Source organism: Sceloporus undulatus, chromosome 1, assembly GCF_019175285.1.
Source record: "Sceloporus undulatus isolate JIND9_A2432 ecotype Alabama chromosome 1, SceUnd_v1.1, whole genome shotgun sequence".
NCBI classification, from domain to species: Eukaryota; Metazoa; Chordata; class Lepidosauria; order Squamata; family Phrynosomatidae; genus Sceloporus; species Sceloporus undulatus.
The window spans coordinates 375,577,455-375,597,162 of record NC_056522.1 but is presented as its reverse complement, the minus strand read 5'-3'; the positions used below and the strand labels follow the sequence as shown (position 1 = coordinate 375,597,162).

Sequence of the window (19,708 nt, the reverse complement as noted above, 5' to 3'; positions counted from 1 at the left end):
CCATTGTCCCAGGTCCTATTCTCTGGAGCAGCAGAAAACAAGCTTGCTCCCTCCTCAATATGACATCCTTTCAAATATTTAAACAGGGCTATCATATCACCTCTTAACCTTCTCTTCTCCAGGCTAAACATCCCCAGCTCCCTGAGTCGTTCCTCATAGGGCATGGATTCCAGACCTTTCACCATTTTAGTCACCCTCCTTTGGACACACTCTAGTTTCTCCACATCCTTTTTGAATTGTGTTGCCCAGAACTGGACACAGTATTCCAGGTGGGGCCTGACCACAGCAGAATACAATGGCACTATTACTTCCTTTGATCTAGACACTATATTTCTATTGATGCAGCCTAAAATCGCACCTTTGAGACTAACTGGGTGAAAGAAGATGTTGCATGGACTGCATGTGCACTGCAGAAATAGTCCACTCTGAGACTGCTTTAACTGCCATGGCTTTATCCTATGGAATACTGGGATTTGTAGTTTGTTGTGGAACCAGAGCTCTATGACAAGGAAGGGTAAATATCTCCCAAAGCTACAAATTACAGAATTCCACAGCATTGAGCCATGGTAGTTAAAGCAGTATCAACCTGCATTAAAGCAGTATCAAACTGCACCACTGTAGTTAGAGTGGTTTATTTCTGCAGTGCAGGCGTGGCCCAGATTTTAATGTGGCTTCAATAGTTGTAATTTTTAAAAATATAGCTATGTAGCATTTAAAATTTTATATCCAACCGTTTTTTCGTATACTTTGTGCATAACTTGAGGTGAGCCGCCTTGGGTCCCCTGCAGAGAAAAAGGTGTAAATAAGAAATGTATTATCAAAATGTAATATCAAAATAACTTAATTTAAAAAGGAAAAATGTGTCAAACAGACTCTAAAACAGGCATTTTCAGTATGATGAGGGGCAAAGGGAGACATAGCTTAAAACCTTAGCTTCTAAATCTGACCTTGTTTTCTGGGAAGTCACTTGCCAACTATTTTTATATAATTAGGCAGCAAACAAAGACCTGTTTATTCGCTCAGAGTGACTTTTAAGATTTAGAAACGTGTTGTTAATTCCCAGCTTTGCTAATATAAAAACTACTGAGTTTTCCTTTTATCACTATTCTCTGCCTTCCTAAGGACCCATGGGTTCCAAATAACACCACAGCCATATAATTTGGGGGCATTTATAGTTTTGAAGTGAAAACAGCCATTGCTTCTTTGTCCCAGCATGCCTCAGTGCAGTCTGCATTCGTTTGCTAATTAGTCTAATTAGCAAACGAGGAGTTGCCATGGGCTGACTTGAAAACAGTTGTTAACGCAGTTTTTCTTCTCCTGCCTCAAGATTTATTCATGGATATGAATTTTCTGCCAGCTCCCCAAAAGTCTGTGATACGTCATGGACAGATGGTTAGATAGATGCAGATGATTTCCCATTACCTTAATATTTTATACCAAAAATATTATTTTGTAGCAATATTTGCACATTTCCCTTTCTGCTGTTTCCCATATAAATTGACCTCGTGCATAAGTCGAATCCTTGCTCGGCCATGGAAACCCACTGGGTGACCTTGGTCAAGTCACATACTCTCGGCCTCAGAGGATGGCAATGGCAAATCCATCTGATCAAATCTTGCCAAAAAATCCCTGTGATAAGTTTGCCTAGGGTTGCCATAAATGGAAGGCAAACAACACACACAACAACAACAAAGGCTGTAAAGGACAAAGCAAAGCAAACAATGACAAAGAATGAGCAGTGATTAATGCCTTTAACTTTGCAACTTTTCATAAACTGGACAGTAATAATAATAATAATAATAATAATTTTTATTTCTACCCCGCCTTTCCATAAAAAATGATCAAGGCGGCTTACAAAAGTTAAAAAACATTACAATACAGGATAAAACAAAACAATATGAAGTTAAATGCCAATGATTACCCTATTTTCCCTGCCTTGGCAGTGACTCTTTCAGTGTTCACTGGCAAGACAGGTATTGAGGCACAGAGGGATGACGCTTGTTTTAGGATACCTTCTGCTCTTCCCACTATGGCAAGGAGATTGGAAAGAGCCGCCACTGCCATTTTCCCAAGCAATATTACCATATATTTTTAAAATTTACCGATATATACACATGATAGTACAAAATAAAGAAAGAAAAAAGGAAAATGTGAAAAAACAAAGAATGCCTGTTAACTCCACATATTTGATTATTGTTCATCTTTACATTCTTGACTTCCTAATGTGATGACTGTCTAATGAGTGGTCCCCAAACTGTGCTCTTTAAGAGATTTTGGACTTCAGCTCCCAGAAGCCTCAGCCATATGGGTCAATAGTCTGGGATTCTGGGAGCTGAAGTCCAAAATCCCTTAAAGAGCACAGTTTGCGGACCACTAAAATCAAGAGACGTTTTCATGCATTATCCTCTATTACATATTGGCATTTTCTCTTTCAAGCATTACTCCATCTATTCTATTCTTAATTTGCTTGTTCCTATTTGTCCTCATAAACGAATCTCTACATGTCTATATAAACATGACATTATTTTTATTTATAATAAAAAGTGAAACAAAGTGTATTAACTTCTCTCTCTCTCTCTCTCTCTCTGTGTATATATATATATGTACAGTATATATATCTGCCTATATCTATCTATCCCTTATATCTTGTCTTTTACTTAAAAGCTTAGAATAATATTACCATGTTGACTTATATATAAGTCTACCCAGAATTTGGGAGTCCACTTTTTTGGCATACATTTTTTTGACTTACAGATAGGTATATATAGTATTCTTATTACATATTATGTACTCCTATAATAGTCCTTACAATAAACTGCAATATGATTCTAGACAGCAGTATGCATCTAAACTGCGATATGATCATATGAGCTGAAAGGGGAGAAGCAGAATCTTTCCTTTCCCTGTAGGCTCAGGCAAAACCAATCTGCTGCAGCTTCAGTTTGTGTTTTCTTCTCTGTTAATAACTTTTGCAGTCTTTACCACCTTCTAAAGCTGCTTGGCCACACGCCTCCCGTTTTTCACCTGTGAAATGTTGGCGGCTATGCACTGGTTCTATACTGCTGATGGTGGAAGCAGGAGACCTTTTTACTTTTCTAAATGAAGTCAGCAGATAAATATGAGCTGGGAAGCCAAACTGCTGAGTAAAAATACCTAGACAATTCTCTGTGCTGCCCAAGGTCACACAAGTAATTTGCAGTTCTGGGAAGAAAGCCTAAAAAGAGACTTCCAGAGCTAAGTGCTCCTTGGCCGAGTCTGTTAAAATGTATATGCAATCAATGGAATAAATAAATTACCTGAGATAATGAAAATCATCCCGGAAATAAAACAGAGACAGAGATAGAAAAAGAAAACAACAACAACAATTTCAGCTTAAAATTAATACCACCATCTGTCTAATCTCTCTGTATACGATAGAGTTATTCCCTCCATGTGCTGCCTTTGCTGTTGTTAACTGATGTCAAGTCAATTTAGGTCCAAAACACACTGGAGAAATAATCCAGTTTAAGACCGCTTTAACTTTTCCTGGCTCAATGCTAGGGAATTCTGGGAACCATAGTTTTGTGAGACATTTAGCCTTTTCTGTCAGAGAGCTCTGGCGCTACAATAAATTACATTTCCCAGGATTCCCTAGCACTGAGCCAGGGCGATTAAAACAGTCTCAAGCTGGATTATTTCTGCAGTGTGTTCTGGACCATTATTCCAGGTGATCATCTATGTCTCTGTGTTGATTATTATAGTAGTTCTTCTCCCTACACATAAATCATTGAATGGTTGCATTCAGAATTCTGACTCAACTTCTGTCTGCTTTTATTTTTGCTCCTCTTCTGTCCTTAACTGCTTGAAGAGTTTTATTTGTCAACTATTGAGGCGTCTCTTTCTTTTTTTTGGCAGCATATTGTGTCTTTTTGCATTCATCACTAGCAATGTCCCTGGCTTCAATCCAGTGTTCTTCTGGTCTCTGCTCAATTGGGCTTAATAGAGCAAATCTTTTTTCTTTTTTACATTATCTTTAAATTTTATGGGGATGTTCTTCAGGTAGTATTTTGGCATGACGGATGGTTTAATGTTCTTCTTTAGATTTGCTCTAATTTTTGAGCCATTTCTTGATCCTAGGCCAATTTCCCCTCCAATCTTTGATTCTGCTTTCTTTCCTATTTTTGTATTCCAATCATCTATGATTAACAAGAATTAATTTTCGCTGTGTGATCAATTTCATCCTGGACTCCAGCACAGAATTGTTCAGTTTCTTCTTCTATGTCCGTAGTTGGAACATAAACTTAGATTATGGCTGTAGTGATGGGTTTTCCCTGAAGTGTTGTCGATATTATTCAGTCAGACTTTGCATTACATCCTTTGACTGTTTTTGCTACATCTCTCCTCCTTATTAATACCATCCAGCAGCACTGCTGCCATCAGCATAGCTCCTTGCCTCAAGGAGCACACAATTCTACCACCACAGAAATGTAGTGGCATAATGGGCAAAAGAAATTAAAAGCAATTAAAAACATAAGCCATAGAAAATCACAACTGTGTAACAAAAATAACAAATAGAAAGTCCAACACCTTGTATAAGGTACATCCTGACTAAGCAATCAGATCTCAAAGCCTTGTTGAAATACAGCGTCTTCAGCTGGTTGCAGAAAATAGAGAGGATGCCAGTCATAACTTCTCTGGGAAGGGAGTTCCAGAGGCTGGGAGCAGCCACCAAGAAGGTCCTCTCCTGTGCTCCTAACAGATGTACCTATGCTGGCGGCGGGACAGAAAGAAGATATGAAGTTTGGTAAGTTATTAACGAAATGGGTTTTAAGTGCTGCTTCTATTTTCAAGAGGTTTTAAGAAGTTAGGTAGCAGTATGGTATAGTGTGAACTAATATGGCATAGTGGTTTGAATGTTGAGCTATGGGCATTTGAATCCTTGCTCAGCATGTAGAGGGCCTAAAAAACCATAACCAGCACTGGAAATGGGCTGGTAGCCATGAAGTTGTTGCAATATGGGTTTTGTGTTCCCTGAAGTCACCAAATGCAGTTCCCAAGGTACAGTCTGTGCCCAGCCCCTGCCTTCTCTCTAGAGGAGCAGCTACCGGACACAAATTGAAGATGGAAAGGGGAGCAGATTCCACCCTCGAAAGTTAGTCCCAGTGGTTCAAGCACAAAGAGTTTTCAATCACTCTTGCACACTATTCAAATTGCAGTCTGGGAGTTCAAATTTTCTTTCCTTACTTCTGCATCCACAGATGGCCCAACATGCACTTTAGCATTCCTGGGGTACAGGACCTGCCTGCTGTTCTCCACCAATCTTGTTACCCACCGGGGATCAAGCCCGTGTATACTGGTTCCAAGAAAGATAACTCCAGAATGTGAGTTCCAAAACAGTTTTATGTACAAATCAAAGGGAATTACTATTCACACAAAGACACTCACTCACACACACATTAAAGAACTAACAAAATGAAAGGTGGTAGTAGAGAGAGACTTAAGGAGTTGCAGAGGGTGATACTGTACCGATTGCAGATGCCACACTCCAATCGAAGGGACACTTGTGAGATGAAAGTGGCTCAGCAAGCTGCTTTAGGATTGTGGTGTGGCCAGCAATGCTGAGGAGTCAAGTGAGATATGGAAAGAGTCTGTTTGACCTCAAGTGAGACCAAATTGGTAGTGCATAGACAGGCATATTTATAGGGCAAAACCTGTCTGGGGCAGAATTCGGGATTAAAGGTGGTGTTTCCAGGAGAGAAGAATGGGATAATAATTAAATTAATAATAATTTGTTTTATTTATATACCGCTATTCCAAAGATCATAGCGGTGAACAGCAAGTAAGCTAATTAGCAAGTAAGCTAATTTGCCCCCAACAGTCTGGGTACTCATTTTAGCGACCTCGGAAGGATGCAAGCCTGAGTCGAGCTTGGGCCCTTTTGCTGGTCTTGAACTCGCAACCTTGTGGTTTTGAGTGAATGGCTGCAGTACAGGCATTTAACCACTGCGCCACCAGGGCTTCCCAGGGATGGGAAGTTGTGAATGGCTGGACAATCTGTGCAAATGTCTCTGGACAAAAGGGTATCTCTTCCAGAGGGAAGTGCTCTTGGATTTGTTCATCTGTAAACACAAAGTCTGTCACCCACCATCACTCCAATTGGTGAAGGGATTTATGTACATTGCAGTCTTGAGTTATCCATCCTTGGCTATGTGCTCTAGTGCTTTCCCCATGCTATCCCTCCCAGATCTTCACATATGGTCCCTGATCTTCTTATAGGGTATGAATGTTTCCTCACACTGACAGAGCATTCACAGCTATGTTCCTCAGCCAGCTTTTTGACATCAGTTTTGATATTGAAAAGGCATGCATGGAGAGGAAGGGGGTCTTGTGGTAAAAAAGATAATGTAGTAAACTGGCACGATCTGTTTATAGTGTCCAGAGCAGCTTTGTACATGTTGAATCTCCCTTTTTCAAAATGCTTGGGACCAGAAGTGTTTTGGATTTTAGATTTGGGGGGGGGGGGGAGTTGGAATGCCTGTATTTGCATAGAGGTACATAATGTGATATCTTGGAGATGGGACCCACATCTGAACCCAAAAATTCATTTATGTTTCATCTATACCTTAAACACATAGCCTGAAGGTAATTTTATAAACAATATTTTAAAATAATTTTATTCATGAAACAAAATTTGTGTACACAGAACCATCAGAAAGCAAAGATGTCACTATTTCAGCCACTCATGAAAATGTTTTAGCTTTGGGAATATTTCAGATTTCAGAATTCCGGATAAGGGAGACTCAGCCTGTATTTTTAGAGTCATGTTCTGAGTCAACTGTAGTTTCAGGACTGAAATGAAAGGCAGACACATATGTTGAAATACTGTAATCTAAACCAGCAGTTCTCAATGGTTTACATCTTAAGTCCCACAAATCACTGTATGACAGATCCTGCTTCTTAGTTTGACAGAAAAGAAAGCATGTTTTCTTACCATGTATATATTAATATATTTGCACACATGTTGTTACTGTACGTATCATTTACAGTAATAATTCCACTAACCAAAAATTTATGCTGACAATAAATTTTACTGCCATGGTAACTGAGAAATGGAAAGAATATAAAATATTTCATTTTTCCTATATCAAGGCAGGAAAAATGAAATGTCCAAATGAAGAATGAGTGACATCTGGCTTGAAAGCAATACAAGTCGAACGTGTCTAGGGGTCTTAAGAGTTGTTGTTGTGTGCCTTCAAGTTGTTTCTGACTTATGGTTGACCCACCAGAGTTTCCTTGGCAAGATTTGTTCGGGGAAGGTTAAGAGGTGACATAATCACCATCTTTAAATCCTGTGAAAGAGTGACCTTGTTTTCTGCTGTTCCAGAGAACACAAACAGATGGACTGAAATTACAAGAAGAGATTCCACCTTAACACTGGGAAGAAATCCTTAACTCTAAGAGCCGTTCCACAATGGAACAGACTGCTTCGAAAGGTGGTAAGTTCTTCTTTTTTGGAGGTCTGGATGATAAACTTTCATGAATATTTCAGTTGTGTATTCTTGCATGAAAGGGGATTGGACTGGATCACCCGTGTCCCTTCCAGCTCTATGATTCTATGATTTTAATAGCAGTAATACCGTTGGGAATAATTCTTATGCCTATGACTAAGCACTTGTGTTTCAACTAAACTATTTTTGTGTTCTCCTGCTGGTACATGAACTAATGATTGAGAAGCATTGATATAAACAGCAGACTACAGATTACTTGGCATCAAGATGACTGCCTAGGTCCTAGGAGCATAGTATGCATGCCAGTCTTCGTTGGTAAAACAAAACAAAACAAAAAACCCCAAAATAACACCCACAGAAAAGCTACATATATTCAACCCAGACAATGAGGCAATGGAAACAGTTAAAGATTTTCCGTACCTTGATCAAACGTTGATTAGAATGGAAACTACAGTCAAGAAATCAGAAGAAGTTTAGGAATGGAAAGGGCAGCTATGATAGAAATAGATAAGATGCCAAAATGCAAAAGATATACAACTGAACACCAAAGTTAGAATCGTTCAAGCCATTGTATTCCCCATCACTATGTATAGATGTGAGAGCTGAACAGTGAATGAAGAAACTGGATAAATAGAGAATTGACTCATTTGAGATGTGGTGCTGGAGAAGATTGGAGCTAGAGAAGATGTGGTAATGACAATACCATGGGAAGCCAAAAAGGCAAACAAATGGGCCCTTGAACAGATCAAGACTGAATTCTCTCTGGAAGCCAAGATGATCAAATTGAGGTTGTTGTACTTTGGCTGCATTCTGAGGAGACATGAATCACTAGAAAAGACAATAATGCTGGGAAAGATAGAGGGGCAGTAGAAAGAGAGGCAGACTGCATGTCAGATAGATAGATTCAATTAGAGAGTTCATGGACTTGAATGAACAAAACTTAAGCAAAGTAGGCGAGGAAGGTTTTTTTTTTGGAGATGTCTCATTCACAGGGTTGCCTTGAGTCAGGGTTGACTCAAGGGCAGTTAACAACAACAAGGAATAACCCCTGCTGATGTCCCAGAGGGACGGCTCTGTTGGTTTTACAAGGGTGATCTTACAAGCGAAAGCCCCTGGTGAAGTCATTAAGCATGACATGTTAAGCATCAGCCAGTGTTGCAGAGTATGCCATTCAGTATGAGAGCCAGTGTGGTGGAATGGTTTTAGTGCTGGAATATGACTCTAGAGACCAGCGTTCAAATCTCCACTTGGCCATGAAAGCCCACTGGGTGACTTTGGGCAAGTCACACACTCTTAGTCTTAAAGGAAGGCAAAGGGAACTCCCCCTCCCCTGGACACATTTTGCCAGAAAAACCCTGTAATAGGTTTGCCTTTGGGTCACCATAAGTCCAAAATGACTTGAAGACACAGAGCAACAACAATGCCATTCCAAATAAAACCCCAAATCCATTGAGTCTGATAAATGAAGAATACACACAAACATACACAAAAGCCAGAGTGGTAAAGGGGATTTAAGAATTGGACTAGGATTCCAGGAGACACGGGTTCAAAGCCCTGCTTGACCATAGAAACCCACTGAGTGACCTTGGGCAGGTCACAGACTCTCAGCCCCAGGGAAGGCAATGGCAAATCTCTGAGTAAATCTTGCCAACCTTAGAGTTACCGTAAACCAAAAAGGACTTGAAGGCACACAACAACAAGAATGATAACAACACACACGGGAGAACAGTGTCCAAACCTTGAGCTATTCACCTGAATTTTGTGGGCAAAGATGAGCAAGAAACTATCTTGTATTCGGGCCCTTTCACACTGCATAATTATAACACTACGATTCCACTTTAGCTACCATGATCCCATTTTATGAAACCCTGGGATCTGCAGTTTAGGGAGGGGTATGTATTACAATTCTCTATTGTAGTGCCTCACCAAACTAAAAACCCTAGGATTCATAGGATGCAGCCAGGTATGGCAGTTACATTGGCATCATAGTGCTATAATTGTGTGGTGTGAAAGGGCCCTAGACTAGCTGTTCATGTAGGCCAGACACTGCTTGACAGTGGATTTCCAGGATGTCTTGAGATTAAATGGTCTTTCCCATCACCTGCTATCTGCTCCTTTTAAAATTAGAGGTGCCAAGGATTGAATCTTGTTCTGCAGCTACTGATACTGTTGATACTACTAATACTAATTGTACTAATACTAATACTACTAAAGTTGGAGCGTGTCCAAAGAAGGGCAACTAAAAATGGTGAAGGGTCTAGAAACCATGACTTATGAAGAGAGACTTAGGGAGCTGGGTATGTTTAACCTGGAGAAGAAAAGGTTAAGGGGTGATAATTTGAAGGGGTTTCATATTGAGGATGGAGCAAGCTTGTTTTTTGCTGCTCCAGAAAACAGGATCTGAAACAATGGATGCAAGCTACAGGAAAAGAGATCACCCCTTCCTGACAGTAACAGCTGTTTGGCAGTGGACCACACTTCCTCGGAGAGTGGTGGAGTCTCCTTCTTTGGAGGTCTTTAAACAGAGACTGGATGGCTATCTCTCGGGGGTAGTCTGATTTTGAGTTCCTGCATGGCAGGGGGTTGGACTGGATGGCCCTTGTGGTCTCTTCCAACTCTATGATTCTATGATTCGAATTCTTCTTCCATGTATTATTATTCACTTTCTAGTCAATCTGGTATTACTGACTGGAGCTCTGGACCCTCAGTGATTTGGATCTTATCCAAGAATCTAGTAATTAGTGAGGTATTATCAAATAATGTGCATCTTCCAAGTGGTGCCACATTTTGTAATTGTGCTCTCACGACCCTATTGCCAATGTTGTTGTTGATATTGTGTGTGTGTTTTATTTATTTTTGAGCTTGTATGTTTTTAAATAAAGTGGGCCCTTTTGCATTGGCTGGGATTTGGTTCTAGGACTCCCACTGTATTATTCCAAAATCTAGCTCCCTGCACCCCTCTCTTTTTGATATCAAGGTGATATAAAAAGGCATGTTTACAGCATGTAGGTGCAAGAGTACTCCAGTGCGGGAAAAATAACCTTACCATATGAAGAGATCTGGGAGGCTCAGCAAGACTGCGCAGCCAAGGTTAAACCAATCAAGATCAGAATCTGTATAATCCCATCACCAGAAAGAGTGATGGTGGGTGATAGATCTTGTGCTTGCAAGTGAACAGAAATCCAAGAACATTTCTCTCTGGGAGCGATATTCCTTTGTCCACAGATATTTTCACTGATGGTCCAGCCATTCACAACTTCTCTTCTCATTCTTCTCTCCTGGAAACTACCCTTTAATCCTAAATTCTACCCCAGGACAGGTTTGCCTGTCTGCTTAGACACACAATTGTCTGCTTAGACACACAATTCCGTCTCGCTTGAGGTGAGACAAATACACAGTCTATATCTCACTTGACTCCTCAGCATTGCTGCCATGTCATGATCCCAAGGCAGCTTGCTGTGCCATCTCTCTTCCCAGTATCCCCCAATTGGACACCCACTTCTGGAAGCGGTACAGTATTTCCCACTGCAACTCCTTAAATTGCTGTAGGCTACTACCTTTAGTTTCGTAGTCCTGAACATGTGCATGAGTGTCTTTGTGAGGATGGTGATTACCTTTGACTTGTAAATAAAACTATTTTGGAACCTGTGTTGTGTTTCTTGGAAATGGTATACATAGGCTTGATCGCTGGTTTGAGTTGCCCAAGCCCCCTCAGCTGATTTAACTGAGCTAATAAAATTCCCCTATTGAATATTAATTGTGGATGCCTGAGACCCTAGCATTTTGGATAACACATGGATACCAAAATCTGTGGATGCTCAAGTCCCATTACATACAATGGTGTTGTGAAATTGTGTCCCTTATATAAAACAGCAAAAGCAAAAGTGGGGTTTTTTTGGGGGGAAGGAGGGATTATATCTTTTTGTAGTTTTTCAGGCCATGGATGGTTGAATCTGTGGATGACTGGATCGATAGACATGGAGGGCCAAATGGAATTTGATATAGTTGTTGCTATTTTAATTGCTTTTACTGGTCAATTTTAATTGATTTCCTTCTGTGAACCACCTTGGATCTCACTCTGGGAAAAAGCTGGCATATTAAATAAATAAATTCCATCATTTGATTTTCAGGTTGCAGTTTCCCATCTAAACACTACCCTGCCCTGATGCTGCTTAGCTTCAGGAAGGTGGCTGTATCCCATCTGTGCTGAGACCATGTCCCATCTGCAATGCAAAGCATGTACCCTGCTACTGTGTTGCATGGCTTTTTTTGCATTGTGAGTGGAAAGCTTTGCACACTCGACCGTGCCATGCAAAGGCTTATTATTAACATTCATTATTCCACTGGAGAAAATAGCTATCCTGTGTCTGTCTATGTGTCCCATTACCCTCTCATTCCAACAACTCCAGTGGGCACAGAGTAGGGGCTAACATTGGTGGGCTGGCGAAGGAGGTTCTGAGAAGGCTGGGTGGATAGGTGGGTGTATCGTGCTACTGCCTCTGCCCAATCTGCAAGCCAGGGGAGGAGGGTCTTATGAATATGAAAAGCATCCAAGCTCCCTCCTTCTCTCCATCCCTCCCTTTCTTTTCTCCTCCTAATTTCTCCTGGCCATGAAGGCAGCAGCAGAGCATCTGTAAGAGCAGGATGCTGAGGAGGACCAGTGGCAAAGATCTCTTCCTCTTGGGTACTCTAAGGATGCTACCCAGCTAAAAGAATGGTGGGCACTCAGGTGAGGCTGGATCAAAACCTCTTGGCTGTTTTCTTTGTTTTGCTTTGGTAGCAGATGAAAGAAATCCAGGATCTTAAGGCCAGGGGAGAACTTGTCCGCAGAGACTTATCTCAAGTCTTTTTTGTACGTGCCCAATTTCTACTAGGGGCCCAAGGATGAAGGCTACCCTTGGCCTGTTTCGGGGATGAGGATGGAAAGCTGGGGAGGCAAATAGGCCTTGCTGGCTGATGAAGGAGTCTCTCAACCCCCACATCCTCACCAGCACTGAATCCTACAAAAACAGAGACGGTGGCTTGCTACTGCTGAGCTTTCCTTTGTGCTTTCTTTGTGCCCTTGCCCAGTGCTGCCTATTCTGTCTGCCTTTTGTTCAGGGATTTGTCGCTCTCCTCCCTCCACCGTCTCCCCCACCCCACTTTCTGGTGAAAAGATCAAATTTCCTTCAATTCATGGCTTTCAATTCATTCATTTCTCTCAGCTCTCTCCCTCCTTTCCCGGGTCAGCGGTCTGGTGGAATGCCAAGATGAAATGCTTGGCAGAAGACCCTGCAAAAGCAAAATGAGGACTTTTTTTTAAAGAGGGGTTTTGTATTTTGCTGTTGTACTATTCTTTGGAAGAAACCCCATGGGTTGATTTAAAATTATATTCCAAAAGGCCCTGGGATACTGATTAGTTGGGGAAAGGAAGGCGAAAAGGAAAAGTTGACACTATTTGCTATTTGTTTGTTTGTGCAGAGATGCTGGGTTTGTTGAAAACTTGAAAAAAAGGAGACAGCAGCATTCTATGGCACGATACATAATGCGAGGCACATGTTATTTGTGGTTGCAACATCTTGCAATAAGGAACTGGCTTTAGTTTTTAAACAAACAGGAGAGTCCCAATTTTGGGGGGAAAGCAGGGCAAAAATAAATATAATTATGATGTTGACAATGATGATTTTGATGATGGATGATGGAGGCTTATCTGTTTAGTTGCCAATTTCCACCTAAAGTGAAGTATTTTACATTGTTTACTGCTTGGTGCCGTTCCACCTGCAGCAGAAGGATCATCAGATGTTTTGGGAGGATGGAAGCTGAAGGGTTGGTGCTCACATAACCGGAGTTTTTCTCTCTTTAAAAATGTTTTACACCTGTGCCCTCCTCATCTCTGATGTCATCAGTGCAGTAGCTCTGCCCGGGGTGGAGTTGTCGCAGGTTCAGCGTCAACACAATGCCATCAGTTCAAGATGTGACAGCCAACCCAAATATACCCAATTAGTAGGCTGACCATACGCACTGTTTTAAATGGGACAGTACAGTTTCCCCCCACATTTCCATACTGTTCCATCGTTTTAATATAAAGATCAATTTTGCCCCGTTTTCAAGAAAAACGCCCAGTTATGTTGTGGTTGAAGATCCCTGTTTGAAATTGTGGTTTTCAACAACAACAAACTTTATTGGTTAGTCAGCTGACCGTGTCAATAGAAGACAAAGTACAAAATACATGCTACAAAATCTAAATGTTAGAATGTCCAAATACATACAAGGATAAAAAAAAATGATCACATCTAAAAACTAGTATAAAATTAGCTAAAAAGTTAAAACAAATATAAGTAAAAGTTAAATAAAAACAAATTATAAAAAACAAATTTGCGAGAGATCAAGTGTCCACTTTTCAAACTTACATTAGTTTCATTGAAAAAGATAATATTTCCGCTACCAAAGTAGCCATCAGCATTGAAAATCTTGTAAGCAATTTAGAGTACAGAAAAAGCGAAGTGTTTGCAACTACTGAAACAAAATGGTGTCATGGAGTTTGAGAGGTTTTATGATAAGGTGTTGAAAGGTCAAAATTTGCTGCGTAGGATTATTTCGTCAGAGAAATATTCATGTTATGATCGTGGTTAAATATAGTTCCCCTCTATGTCTACCAGAATTTTTGCATGAGTTCTATCACTGAAGAATAATTGTTAGCACAATACATTCATGTAATAAAACTTTTGTGATCATCTTACTTTTTCATGAATACCAGAATATTGCATAACTCTGTCCTGTTTCTGGCATCCCAATGTTCCATTTTTGTCTCAAGGAAATATGGTCAGCCTACCAATTACTCATCTATTTTTCCAGGACAATGAGAAAGTAGAGGTGTTTTTAAAGTCCCTGCCCAAAGGGTTGCACGTGGTTTTGGGGATCCAAATTTGTGTGGACTGCCCACTAGCTTCCTCCTCTGATTTTTAGCACCTTCTCTTCCATACCCTCCAACATTTCACAGATGAAAACTAGGATACATGTGGCCAAGCAACTCCAGTCAAGATGGCAAAAGTTGATACTGAGGAAAAACACGCAAGTTAGGAGAGGATGCAGCAATTTGCTTTTACCTGAGCCTACTGGGAAGGGCAAGATTCCTCTCCTCTTCCACCATCCTGTGCTGAGTTCATGGATGAGAAACTCCTTTTGCACGTTGGCCTCAGTTTACAGCAATTGAAGTAAGCTCAGGAGAAAGGGGGGAAATGGGAGAAGGAGAGAGAAACTGGGACATTGTGAAAGCAGGTGAAAAGGCAGTATAACAAAAGCTGCATCTACATTGTAGAATTAATGCATTTTGACACTGCTTTAACTGCCATGGTTCCATACTATGGAATTATGGGATTTGTAGTTTTGTCACATATTTAGCCTTTCCTGTCAGCAAGATCTGGTACCATAGTAGACTACAACCCCCAGGATTCCATAGGATGGAGCCATGACAGTTAAAGTGGTATCAAACTGCATTAATTCTTCAGTGTGGCAGCAGCCTCAGTGGGACTGTCTCTGACAAACTGGGACTATTGGAGGGTGTCCTCTTGCTAGAATTAGTTTCTACTACAGTAATTGCTTGCATTTGGTTTTGTAGATCCAAAGTTGTGCGGGTCTGGTCTGTTGGTTCCTCCTCTGACTCTTACCACTCTCTCACTAGAATCAGTTTCCATGTATTTTATCTTACGCTTTTTCCCAAGGAGTCAAGATCAGTGTTCATGGTGGGGCTGGTGATAATTCCATTCTGTCTTCACAACAGTCCTGGCTGAATGACAATGCCTTTTCAAATATCAACCCAGGGAACATTATGGCTGAGTGGATATCTGAACCCAAGTCTCCTTGGCCCAGACTGAACTCTGTCTACCAGCCTGCAATGAACTAGAGTCTGTTTGAAGGCCTACTCCTTGGCAATGTGGGCAGCAAAGAAATTACAGTGGGCCCTCCACATTCAGTGGGGTTAGGGGCACAGGACCCCTGTGAAAGTGGAAAAATCACAAATAAAAAAACCCACAATTTGTTTTACTTGAGAGAACATCTCTGTAGGAATCTCAACATTCTCCAGCGCAACTCTGTTCAACATCTGCCAGAAGCTGACCATAGAATCATGCCTAGAGAAGTGTTTTCTCAAGTAATATCTAGGTCAGTGGTTCCCATACTGTGTTTCTCCAGATGTTTTGGACTTTGGCTCTCAGAATCCCTGACCATTGGCCAAACTGGCTGAGGCTTCTGGGAGTTGAAGTCCAAAACACCTGGAAGACCAGAGTTTGGAAACCAGTGTTCTAGGTCCTCCAGCACAACTGTATCATCAACTTCTGGCAGAGAGAACATATGTCAAATCCGCAAAAGCCAAAGCTGCAAATGTGGAGGGCTGACTGTGTTCTTTATTGCAACCATTGCATCTGCAAGGAGCTGTCCAGCAGAGCTGTTTTGAACAGTCAGGGAGTTATTGCATACTGCTCCTTAAGCAAAAAAAATACAGGCCACTGAATAGCCCATCCTGAAGAATTTGCAGGACACTTTGCAGATAACATTGCTCAGATCTGCTCTTGACTTGGATGCTGCATTTGATATAGTTCCAGTGGATATAACCTTGGTTCCTGCTTGACTAATGTTCTTGGGTACCTTTCAATTTGTGCAGCCTGAGGATGTGGACAGGATCCTTGGAAAGGAGAGAGCCACATATGTGTACTAGATCTTTGCCCTTCCTGCCTCCTTACACAGGCCAGAAGGGGGCTGTCTGAGTGGGTGAAGGGGGTAGTCGGTGACCCCCTACAACAATTTGTATTCCGAGCGCAATACAAAGTGTTGGTTATTACCTTTAAAGCCCTACATGGCTTGGACCTGAGTTACTTGAGGGAACGCCTCTTCCTACACAATCTAGGAAGAATTTATTAGAATACCTAAAGATCACATTAACAACAACTTTCCACAGAGCGTATACAGCTATAGCCACTAAGTTATGGAATAACTTGATGGAAGAGATCCATCTTATTACCACCTTAGATGCCTTTAAGAAGGCACTAGAGACGGATTTCTTCTGGTGGGCTTTCCCACCCGATCTTCTATGAAGAACCTAAAGAAAATCCTACTTTTGGCTATAATACTGCATGTTAGTTGATGTTTTTGTTGTCCTGAAATTGTATTTTTAAATGATGATATTTTATTGTAATCTAGATGTTATTGTGGTTTTATGCTTGTAATCCTGCTTCGATCCATTGGGAGAGGCGGGAAATAGAAATAAATTATTATTATTATTATTATTATTATTATTATTAGGTAGAGTTCCAACTAGCTGTAAGAATGCAGTTGTTAAGCTACTGTTGAAAAAGCCATTTCTGAATCCCTCCGTAATAGATAATTATCGGCTAGTGTTTACCATACCATTTTTAGGCAAGGTTTTGCAGTATGTAGTGACCTTCCAACTCCAGAGGTGAAATGGATTATCTAGATCCATTTCAATCTGGTTTCAGGCCTGGTTACAGAACAGAGACAGCATTGGTTGCCTTGGTGGATGACTTATGCAGGGAACTGGTCAGGGGGAGTGTGTCCCTGTTGGTTCTGCTGGACCTGTCAGTGACTTGATACCATTTCCCTGCTCACTGGGATGAGACTTGGAGGCATTGTTGTACACCGGCTCTGTTCCTTCCTTGAGGGATGAACCCAGAAGGTGGTGCTAGAGAGGCTCTGACCCCCTGGTTTTTGACCCTTAGGGTGAGTTCCCTTAGGGTTCTGTTTTGTCCCCCATGCTATTTGACATGAAAATACTGGGAGAGGTTGTCCAGAGTTTTGGAGTGCAGTGCCATCAATATGTGGATGACACCAGCATTACTGCTCCTTTCCATCTTGGTCCAAGGAGGCTGTCCTGGTTCTAAATCAGTGTCTGTCACCAGTGTCTGTCACCCCACATTCACTGGGGTTAGGTGCAAAGGACTCCTGTGAAAAAACAGCAAATAAAAAACACTATTCTTTTTACCTGAGAGAACACCTGTCTAGGAATCTCCAGGTCCTCCAGTGCAATGCTGTGGTCAACATCTGCCTGAAGTTGATCACAGAATCATACTGGAGAACCTACAAATGCCTCAAGTGTTTTCTCTAGGAACATCTAGGTTCTCCAGCACTATTCTATAGTCAACTTCTGGCAGAGTTGCTGTGGAGGACCTAGATATTCCTCGGGAGAACATGTTAATCAAAACTGCAACTAATCAAATCAGCAAAAGTCAAAGTTGCAAATGTGGTGGGCCTACTGTAACTGAAACTTAATCCAAACAAGTATGTAGAGAGATCTTGTAGCACCTTTGAGACTAACTGAAAGAAAGAAGTTGGCAGCATGGGCTTTTGTAAACTTCAGTCTACTTCCTCAGATGCTTTTGGAGGAAGTAGACTGAAGTCTACAAAAGCTCATGCTGCCAACTTCTTTCAGTTGGTCTCAAAGGTGCTACAAGATCTCTCTACATACTGATTCTACAGACTAACATGGCTATGTCTTTGAATTAATCCAAACAAGGCAGAGGTGCTCCTAGTGAGAAGGCAGATCAGAGAATAAAGATTCAGCCTGAGTTAAACCCTGAAAATTCAAGTTTGCATTTTTTGGGAACTCGTATGCTCAGGTTTGGACCTGGAGGCCCAGGTTTCTGTGGTGGCTAGGATTGCTTTTGTACATTTAATGCTACTGCACTAACTGTGCCTGTTCCTTGAGACATTGGATCTGGCTCCAGTGGTACATCCCATTTGGACTACTGCTGTGCTGAACGCATGGGCCAAAAGGCCCATGTTCCCCCCAGACCTGTGTTGTTCTGCATGGACAATACAGGCCAATAACCCCAGGCCAAAACCAGCCAGTCTGGACACTGATTCAGTGGTTCTGAACCAACTCTAGTCCAGCATGGTCCAAAAAGACAAGCTGTTTGCAGAGGAGTTTCCTGGAAACCCCACCACAATAGTTGGCAGACTGCATGGGACTGTGCCCTCTTGCCTGCTGCCGTGTTCACTCTGAAGGCCCCCGCCATGGCCTGTGACATTGGGAAGGGACATCTGGGTGTAGCCAGATGCCTTATTTCCATTCTTATGGACGGCGGTGGGCACCTTCAGACCAGAACTGACAACCATGGAAGGTAAGGGGTGTATGGTGGCAGCAACTATATGTCGCAGTGGCAGGCAGGTATTGAACCTGTTGCTGCACCAGCCCAAGATCGAAAGTAGGTCAAGTTTGATTCCCAGTTGACCCATGAACCACACTGGGTGACCCTGGGCAAGTCATATGCTCTCAGCCTTTGGGAAAGGCAATGACAACCCTCCTCTGAACAAATCTTGCCAAGAAAAATCCAGGATAGGTTTGCCTTAGGGTTGCCATAAGTTGGAAGGCACAACAACAACTAAATATGGTGGTGTTTTTAAAAAAATTGAACAGCATTTTCTCTGCAAGGTGGTTGATGCCTAATGTATCATGCTGTAGTTTCAAGGCTGAGGAGAGACCTGACCTGGCAACTGTACCAGCCACTTGTGAAAATGAAATCAGTTCAACTTGGTACTGCAGGATCTAGGTCTTTGTCTAGGACAAATGTTACACTCAGAGATTAATTGGGCATGGTGTTTGCTTACACAATCCACATCCTCCTCCATCCTCCCCTCCTACTACCCTTTGCAGTCTCCATCTAAACATTCTTAATTGTGGAGCACCAACTAGGACAGGTGAGGTGTGAAAATAATCTGCATTCATCCAGAAAGGCGGACACATGCCACTGGGCATTATTGATCTGCTAATTTATACAATATACTTGTCTCAATCTTTTTTTCTAATTAGAAATCGGTAAGGAGGAAGATTGCTAGATGAGCTGACATTTCTAAATCCTTGCTCATTAGAGACTGAGAGATATATGGCAAATTTGCCTCTCTTTCTCTTTTCTTCCCCTCACCACTTGTTATCTCTTCCCAGGCTTCATCCGCACTGCAGAAATAATCCAAATTGAAACCACTTTAACTGTCGTGGCACAATGCAACAGAATTATGGGAATTGTGGTTTTTTGAGACATTTAACCTTCTCTGTCAAAGGATTCTGGTGCCACAAGAAAACATAATTCCCATAATTCCACCGGATGGAGACAGGGCAGTTAAAGGCTGGTTGATACCATTTTAACTACCATGGCTCAGTGCTATGGAATTGTGGGAAATGTAGTTTATTGTGGCATCAGAGCTCTCTGACAGAGAAGACTAAATACCTCACA

At 41.5% G+C, this 19,708-nt stretch overlaps 1 protein-coding gene across 2 annotated transcripts in view; it reads left to right on the top strand.

The window, feature by feature from the left end:
• Positions 1–12,062: 12,062 nt before the first annotated feature.
• Positions 12,063–19,708, top strand: part of ARMH4 (armadillo like helical domain containing 4) — a 59,712-nt gene continuing 52,066 nt past the window's right edge. Inside the window, exon 1 of one of the 2 annotated variants that reach the window (XM_042446607.1) lies at positions 12,063–12,216. In XM_042446607.1, the coding sequence (XP_042302541.1) occupies positions 12,202–12,216 (15 nt within the window). In that variant the 5' untranslated portion in view covers positions 12,063–12,201. The remainder of the gene's footprint in view (positions 12,217–19,708) is intronic. The other variant, XM_042446606.1, reaches the window with a different exon arrangement.